This window comes from Sesamum indicum, unplaced genomic scaffold (assembly GCF_000512975.1).
Source record: "Sesamum indicum cultivar Zhongzhi No. 13 unplaced genomic scaffold, S_indicum_v1.0 scaffold00330, whole genome shotgun sequence".
Taxonomy (NCBI): Eukaryota; Viridiplantae; Streptophyta; class Magnoliopsida; order Lamiales; family Pedaliaceae; genus Sesamum; species Sesamum indicum.
This window is the reverse complement of record NW_011628223.1, coordinates 24,257-33,943: the sequence shown is the minus strand read 5'-3', so window position 1 is coordinate 33,943 and position 9,687 is coordinate 24,257. Positions and strand designations below refer to the sequence as shown.

The following is a 9,687-nucleotide window of genomic DNA, read 5'->3' as shown; positions in this document are numbered from 1 at the left end:
TAGATTTTTCAATTTTGTATTGGATTGAATTTGTGAAGATTCTTTGTTCTCTCTCTCTTTTCTTTTTTTTTTCTTTTTTTTCTTTATTATAATCGTGAACACTAGTGATTTAGGATGGGATTTATATGTACATTCGATCAATAAAGCCATGATTCTGAAAATTTGTTGAAAGTAGTGTGGCGCATGTATGTTTATTGGTCCACTTCATCAACTAATAATTAAGATTCAATTCTTGCAGGAGCTAATACGTTCAAGCAGTGAAGGATTTTCACAAAGAAAAGAATGGGATCTAACTGTATCTAGAATTGTGTAATGTAGAGCAATTTTGCTTAGAGTTTTAAAGATGCGAGTAATAAATATATTTTGGGAAGTTGCTTTAATTTCTTCTTTTTTTTATTAAGTTCTACTTTGTTCATATCCACTATAAGTAAATCATGAAAGAAACAATTCTTATGAAAAAATAATGGACCTTGCACTTATATTGGAAACATAATTTGATTAAAGAAAAGATAAAGATTTTATCTTCTAGCATATATGCTACAAATAAAATATGGGGATCATGACATCATCTATCAAGTTCTATTTCAACTATATTCCAATACCCATTTCAATATGAAACGGGCTATCGAATAGCCTGCTGATACGTGCCAAATCCCGTATTTTTTTTTAGTGTACGTTATTTAAATTGTTGCAGCACTGTAATTATTCCGAATTTGGAAAAAATTTCATGTGTCAGAAATATACTCATATTCCCTATTAAAGTTGTGTTTAGTTGTGGTTGATGTTGAATTTTATTTTTGTTCTGCTTTAATTACATTCATCATCACTCTGTACGTATTTACACATATACACTCACACTCACACACTCACATACATAATAAATCACCCAACGATCGCTTACTCACCGTCTTGTCTTTGTATCCTCCATTTTATATCATCTCTGTATCTCTCCCCCCTCCCCCCCACATACTCCAAAGAATTCTTTGTGCACAGAAGATGGAATGGAGCATAACTCAAATAATAGGAGAAATGTAGATCTTTATTCAACGATTCAACTTCATTCACCTTTCAATTCTATTTTACTTCTTTTAAAAAATCTAACATATATTTAATTTCACCTTGTAGATGGAAACTATAATTGAGAGACATAACTTTTATGGCTGTTGGAGAGTTAATGGTGTGCGCTTTTTGGAGACACTTGATTTCAATTTTCTGGCACCACCTCCGCCTTCACCTCCACCACCTCCGCCTTTCCCACCACCACTATCATCCCAACAAGTACCTCCAAGAGTACAACAGGCACGCAGATCATCCTTTCTTTCTTGCTTTCTTTGTGGTTTTTTTTTTACTAAACAAATATACATGTGTGTGATCTCCACTCTTCTTCATTTGAGGATATTTTATTTTAAATAAAAAATTTTAAGAAGTAATAACATAAAATTGGTAAGTTCTCAATCTTGAAAGTGTAAATACAATTTTTGTTTTCAACTTTTATTTTTTTAACAAACTCTTCAAAAAAAAAAATAATTCAACATTGGCATTCTTAATTTTTCAATTTTATATGGGGTTGGAGTTGTGAAGATTCTTTGTTCTCTCTCCCTTTTCTTTTTTTTTTTCTCGTTGTTTCTTTAGTATATTGGTGGACACTAGTGATTTATGGATGAGAGTTATATGTACATTAAAACAATAAAGCCATGATTCTGGGAATTTGTTGAAAGTAGTGTGGCGCATGTATGTTTATTGGTCTACTTCATCAACTAAAAATTAAGATTCAGTTTTTCCAGTAGCAAACACGGCCAACTAATGAAGGATTTTCACAAAGAAAAGAAGGGAATCTAATTGTATTTTGAATTGTGTAATGTAGAGCAACTTTGCTTAGAGTTTCAAAGATGCGAAGATCATGACGTCATCTATCAAGTTTTGTTCCAACTTTGTTCCAATACCCATTTCAATAGGAAACGGGCTTCGCAATGGCCTGCTGATAAGTGCCAAATCCCACCTTCTTTTGTAGTCTACGTTATTTAAATTGTTGCAACACTGTAAATATTCTGAATTTGGACACAATTTCATGTGTCATAAATACACTCATATTCCCTATTAAAGTTGTGTTTAGTTGTTGTTGATGCTGAATTTTATTTTTTGGTCTGCTTTTAATACTTTCATCATATTTACTCTTTATGTATTTACACACATAAACTCACACTCACACTCACACTCACACACTCACATATATAATAAAATCACCCAACGATTGCTTACTCACCCTCTTGTCTTAGTATCCTCCATTTTATATTATCTCTGTATCTCTCCCCCCACTCCCCCACATACTCCAAAGAATACTTTGTGCACACAAGAGAAGATAGAGCAGAACTCAAATAATAGGAGAAATGTAGATCTTTATTCAACGATTCAACTTCATTCACCATTCAATTCTAGTTTACCGCTTTTAACAAATTCTAACATATATTTAATTTCACCTTGTAGATGGAAACTATAATTGAGAGAGATAACTTTTATGGTTGTTAGAGAGTTAATGGTGTGCTCTTTCTGGAGCCACTTGATTCCAATTTTCCGGCACCACCTCCGCCTTCAGCTCCACCACCTCCGCCTTCCCCTCCACCACCATCATCCCTACAAGTACCTCCAAGAGTGCAAGGCATGGCAGATCTTCCTTTCTTTCACGCTTTTTTTTTGAGTTTTTTTTTTAATAAACAATATACATGTGTGGGATCTCCACTCTTCTTCATTTGGTTAGATCTTTTATTTTAAATATAAAGTTTTAAGAAGTACTATCTTAAAATTGGTAAGTTCTCAATCTTCAAAGTGTAAATACAATTTTTTCATTTTCAACATTGATTATTGAAACAAACACTTCAAAAAAGAAAAATTCAAATTTGGCTTTCTTAATTTTTCAATTTTGTATGGGGTTGGATTTGTGATGTTTCTGTGTTCTCTCTCTCTTTTCTTTTTTTTTTCTCTGTTTCTGGTGCATATTGGTGAACACTAGTGATTTATGGATGGGATTTATATGTACATTCAAACAATAAAGCCAAGATTCTGGGAATTTGTATAAATAGTGTGGCGCATGTATGTTTATTGGTCTAGTTCATCAACTAATAATTAAGATTCAATTATTGCATGAGCTAACACGGGCAAGCAATGAAGGATTTTCACAAAGAAAAGAACGGGATCTAACTGTATCAAGAATTATGTAATATATCGCAATTCTGCTCAAAGTTCTAAAGATGCAAGGAATAATTTGAATATATTACGGAGATATTGAAAGTTGCTTTAATTTCTTCTTTTTTTTATTTAAGTTGTACTTTATTGATATGCAGTATAAGTAAATCATGAAAGAAACTATTCTACTGAAAAAATAGTGGACCTTGCACTTATATTGCACAAATAATTTGAATTTAGAAAAGATAAAGATTTTATCTTCTAGCATATATGCTACACATAAAATATGAGGATCTTGAAGTCATCTATCAAGTTCTATTCCAACTGTGTTCCAATACCCATTTCAATATGAAACGGGCTTTGGGTTGCCCTACTGATTTGTGCCAAATCCTGCCTTTTTTGGTAGAGTATGTTATTTAAATTGTTGCAACACTTTAAATATTTTGAATTTGGACAAAATTTACACTCATATTCCCTATTAAAGTTGTGTTTAGCTGTGGTTGATGTTGAATTTTATTTTTTGTTCTGCTTTAAATACATTCATCATATTCACTCTTTATGTATTTACATCTATACACTCACGCTCACACACTGACATACATAATAAATCACCCAACGATTGCTTACTCACCCTCTTGTCTTTGTACTTCCATTTTATCTTATCTCTGTATCTCTCCCCCCTCCCCCCTCCACATACTCCAAAGAATTCTTTGTGCACACAAGAGAAGATGGAGAGAACTCAAATAATCGGAGAAATGTAGATCTTTATTCAACGATTCAACTTCATTCACCTTTCAATTCTATTTTACAGCTTTTTACAAAATCTAACATATATTTGATTTCACCTTGTAGATGGAAACTATAATTGAGAGAGATAACTTCTATGGCTGTTGGAGAGTTAATGGTGTGCTCTTTCCGGAGCCACTTGATTTCAATTTTCCGGCACCACCTCCGCCTTCACCTCCACCACCTCCGCCTTCACCTCCACCACCTCCATCTCCGCCTTCACCTCCACCACCATCATCCCAACTAGTACCTCCAAAAGTGCAACAGGCATAGCAGATCTTCCTTTCTTTCTTGCTTTCTTTGTGGTTTTTTTTCTTTTACTAAACAAATATACATATGTGGGATCTCCACTCTTCTTCATTTGGTTAGATCTTTTATTTTAAATATAAATTTTTAAGAAGTACTAACTTAAAATTGGTAAGTTCTCAATCTTCAAAGTACAATTTTTTTGTTTTTCACCTTTGAGTTTTGAAACAAACACTAAAAAAAAAAAAAAAACTCAAAATTAGCTTTCTTCATTTTTCAATTTTTTAGGGGGTTGGATTTGTGAAGATTCTGTGTTCTCTCTCTCTTTTCATTTTTTTTTCTATGTTCCTATAGTATATTATTGAACACTAGTGATTTATGGATGGGATTTATATGTACATTCAAACAATAAAGCCAAGATTATGGGAATTTGTTGAAAGTAGTGTGGCGCATGTATGTTTATTGGTCTATTTAATCATCTAATAATTAAGATTCAATTCTCTCAGGAGCAAACACGGTCTAGCAATGAAGGATTTTCACAAAGAAAAGAACGGGATGTAACTGTATATAGAATTGTGCAATGAAGAGCAATTTTCCTTGGAGTTTTAAAGATGCAAGGAACAATTTGAATATATTTTGGGGATATTGAAAGTTGCTTTAAGTTCTTCTTTTTTTTATAAGTAAATCATGAAAGAAACAATTCTGATGAAAAAATAGTGGACCTTGCACTTATATTGCACAAATAATTTGAATTTAGAAAAGATAAAGATTTTATCTTCTAGCATATATTCTACACATAAAAAATGAAGATCATGATGTTATCTATCAAGTTTTGTTCCAACTGTGTTCCAATACCCATTTCAATTTGAAACGGGCTTATGGCCTGCTGATACGTGCCAAATCCCGCCTTTTTTTGTAGTGTATGTTACTTAAATTGTTGCAACACTGTAAAATATTATGAATTTGGACACAGTTTCATGTGTCATAAATACATTCATATTCCCTATTAAAGTTGTGTTTAGTTGTAATTGATGTTGAATTTTATTTTTTGGTATGCTTTAAATACATTCATCATATTCACTCTTTATGTATTTACACACATAAACTCACACTCACACACTCACATACTAATAAATCACCCAACGAATTGCTTACTTACCTTTTGTCTTTGTATCCTCCTTTTTATATCATCTCTGTATCTCTCCCCCCTCCCCCCCACATACACCAAAGAATTGTTTGTGCACACAAGAGAAGATGGAGCATAACTCATATAATGGGAGAAATGAAGATCTTTCTACAACGATTCAACTTCATTCACCTTTCAATTCTATTTTATAGTTTTTAACAAAATCCAACATATATTTAATTTGACCTTCTAGATGAAAACTATAATTGAGAGAGATAACTTTTGTCGCTATAGGAGAGTTAATGGTGTGCTCTTTCTCGAGACACTAGATTTTAATTTTCCAGAACCACCTCTGCCTTCTCCTCCACCACCATTATCCCAACAAGTACCTTCAAAGAGACAACTGGCATGGCAGATCTTCCATTCTTTCTTGCTTTCTTTGTGTTTTTTTTTTTTTTACTAAAAAAATATACATGTGTGGGATCTCCACTCTTCTTCATTTGGTTAGATCTTTTATTAAATATAAATTTTTAAGAATTACTAACTTAAAATTGCTAAGTTCTCAATCTTAAAATTGTACATACAATTTTTTTGTTTTCACCTTTGATTTTTGAAACAAACTCTTCAAAACAAAAAATCAAAATTGGCTTTCTTAATTTTTTAATTTTGTATGGGGTGGGATTTGTGAAGATTCTTTGTTCTCTCTCTCTTTTCTTTTTCTTTTCTTTTTTTCTTTAGTATATTGGTGAAAACTAGTGATTTATGGATGGGAGTTATATGTACATTCAAACAACAAATCCATGATTCTGAGAATTTGTTGAAAGTAGTGTGGCGCAAGTACGTTTATTGGTCTAATTCATCAACTAATAATTAAGATTCAATTCTTGCTAGAGCAAACATGGTAAAGGAATGAAGGATTTTCACAAAAAAAAGAACGGGATCTAACTGTATCTGGAATTGTGTAATGTAGAGTAATTTTGCTCAGAGTTTTAAAGATGCGAGGAATAATTTGAATATATTTTGAAGATACTTGAAGTTGCTTCAATTTCTTCTTTTTTTTTTATTAAGTTTTACTTTATTGATATCCACTATAAGTAAATCATGAAAGAAATTATTCTGATGAAAAAATAGTGGACTTTGCACTTATATTGCACAAATAATTTGAATTTAGAAAAGAAAAAGATTTTATCTTTCTAACATATATGCTACACATAAATGGGCATCATGTCGTCATTTATCAAGTTCTGTTCCAATTGTGTTCCAATACCGATTTGAATATTAAACGGGCTTTCGAATGTCCTGCTGATATGTGCTAAATCCCGCCTTTTTATGTAGTGTACGGTATTTAAATTGTTGCAACACTGTAAATATTCCGAATTTGGACACAATTTCATATGTCATAAGTACACTCGCATTCCCTATTAAAGTTGTGTTTAGTTGTTGTTGATATTGAATTTTATTTTTTGTTCTGCTTTAAATACATTCATCATATTCACTCTTTATGTATTTACACACATTCACTCACACTCACACACTCACATACATAATAAATGACCCAACGATTGCTTACTCACCCTCTTGTCTTTGTATCCTCCATTTTATATCATCTCTGTATCTCTCCCCCCTCCCCCCCACATACTCCAAAGAATTCTTTCTACACACAAGAGAAGATGGAGCAGAACTCAAATAATGGGAGAAATGTAGATCTTTAGTCAACGATACAACTTCATTCACCTTTCAATTTTATTTTACAGTTTTTTACAAAATCTAACATATATTTAATTTCACCTTGTAGATGGAAACTATAATTGAGAGAGATAACTTTTATGGCTGTTGGAGAGTTAATGTGCTCTTTACGGAGCCACTTAATTTCAATTTTACGACACCACGTCCGCCTTCCCCTCCATCTTAAAGCCCGATTTAAGGTAGCAATGTCTCGTAAGCCCTTCCCACCTTCCAATAACAGTTTACATACATATTGCCATGCTACCTTGGCATAGCCCCTAGTCATCCCTCCTTTCCACAAGAATGCTAGAAGTCGCTTCTCAATCTCCCTTATAACACCTTAGGCTATAGGAACGTTGAGGAACAATAAATGCTCAACGCCATAAGGATAGATTTGATGATCTGCATCCTCCCAGCATAGGACAACCCCAGACCTTCCCATCCCTTAATACGTTGGTCAATTTTCGATAACAATGACTGACAATCTGTTTTCAAATAATCGAGACGAGAGAAGGGAAAGTCCCAAGTATCTCATCGGTAACTGCCCTTCCTAGAATCCCAGCATCACCAACAACTCTAATGGAATCTCGTGTGCCGAGCGAGAGATAATAAGGTGGCTCTTATGTGCATTAAGCCCTAGACCCAACCATGACGCGGACATATCTAAGCCCTGCTTGAAGACCCCTATAGAATCCATATTAGCTTTACAAAATAGCAGTAGGTCATCTACAAAACTAAGTTGAAAGAGTCGAGCAGGAGCACATTTTCAATGGAATGAAAAACGCCATCCTGTTCAATCAACTATAGGAATAAAAGATGTAACACCTTCATCACAAGAACAAATACGTAATGCAACATGGGATCACCTTGCCTAAACCCTTGTGAGCCTGCAAAAAATCCATGGGGTTTTCAATTCAAACCCACCGGGTGTTGTTACACACTCTTCTATCCACCGAATAAATTGTGCTGGAAATCCAATCATGTCCAAAAATGCTAGTAGAAAGTCCCATTCCACTGTGTCATAGGCTTTCTGAATATCCACTTTTATGGTAGATCTAGGTGGGAGACGCACCTGGTTATACCTTGTAAATGATTCCTGTGCAAGCATGTCAAAACCAGGCATAGTGGAGCATTGCGTGTATTTGTAAAAAACGGAAGAGGAAATTTCAGAGAATTGAATCTATTTTATTTGAATTTAACAGAGTTGAGTACATGTATATATAGAATAGAGATGAAGCAGTTTTGAGAGATAACAAACTAAACTAACTTTCAAGAAAGAAAAGAAGCCAATGGACTAATAAAAGCGTGTTCTCAAGAACACGCTTTTATAAGTTTACAAATAAAAAATAAAAGCAAACGGCGGCTGTTCACTGTCTTCTTCAGCCTCATATTTCTGCAACTCTTTTCCTTCAATGGACAGATCCAAGTGGCTAGAATCAAGATTTACAGCCTCCCTGCAAGTTGGACTTGTATCGAAGGTGGTCAGGCCTAACTTATAAGACTAGAACATAAAAGAATTCGAAGGTAGAGGGTTAGTAAAGAGGTCTGTCAATTGCAGCTTTAAATTCACATATTTAGGCAAAATACGACCTTCTTTCTATTGGTCCCTCAGAACAGGGCAGTCTATCTCAACATGCTTTGTCCTCTAATGAAACACTGGGTTCTCTGTGATGTGTATCGCTGCTTTATTGTCACAATAGAATGGCACAGGGGTGAGAACATCCACTTTCAATTCCTTAAGTAAATTATTAACCCAAACAATCTAGCATACTGTGGTAGCCATGCTCCTGTATTCTGCCTCCGCAGATGATCTAAACATTGTACTTTGTTTCTTGGTTTTCCAAGAAACTGGGCTGCTTCCCATCATTATGCAATATCCCATTAGTGAACTTCTTGTTACTTGGCAAGCTGCCCAATCTGCACCAAAGTAAGCTTTCAGTTTAAAATTATTATTAACAGGGAAGAATAGACCTGAAGAAGGTTGTCCCTTCAAATATCTAACAAGGTCAACTGCTACGTTCCAGTGTTGCTTACAGGGTTGTTGGATATACTGGTTAAGTTGCTGAGTAGCATAGCTGATGTCCGGTCTGGTAAATCCAAGGTATAAAAGCCTTCCCACAAGCCTTCTATATTTGGAAGGATCTTCTAATGTTGCCTCAGACTCTGAAATAAATTTTAGGCCTGCTGGAAGTGGAGTTGGAGCTATTTTTACCTTGTCAAGTCCCATGTCTTTTATGATGTCCATGGTATATTTGTTCTGTTTGACAACCAAACCTTGTTCTTATCTAGATAATTCTAGTCCTAAAAAGTACTTGGCTTCTCCCACGTCTTTTATAGTGAACAATCCATTCAGGTAGACATTCACTTCTTGAACAGAACTTTCAGTGGCGGCATGACCAAAACATTGTCAACATATACAAGAAGTGCAATAAAATGAATGCCAGTCCCTTTAGTAAAAAGGCAGTAGTCATATTTGGATTGAACAAAACCTAAAGCTTTAATCTTTGTAGTAAATTCCTCATTCCGTTATCTTGAAGCTTGCTTCAAGCCATAGAGGGATTTTTTAAGTTTACAAACCATGCCTTCTGGAATTTTATAGCCTTCAGGGGGTAGCATGTAAATGA

The 9,687-nt window shown here is 34.1% G+C and overlaps 1 protein-coding gene across 1 annotated transcript; it reads right to left on the bottom strand.

Annotated features, from left to right (window-relative positions):
• Positions 1-8,421: 8,421 nt before the first annotated feature.
• LOC110011455 (uncharacterized mitochondrial protein AtMg00810-like) lies at positions 8,422-9,308 on the bottom strand (the record flags this gene model as incomplete). The annotated part of the gene is made up of 3 exons (XM_020691548.1): positions 9,098-9,308; positions 8,835-8,980; positions 8,422-8,564 (listed from the first exon to the last, which is right to left on the bottom strand). Coding segments are annotated over exons 1-3 (500 nt in total), but the record flags the coding sequence as incomplete, so codon positions are not given.
• Positions 9,309-9,687: the final 379 nt, after the last annotated feature.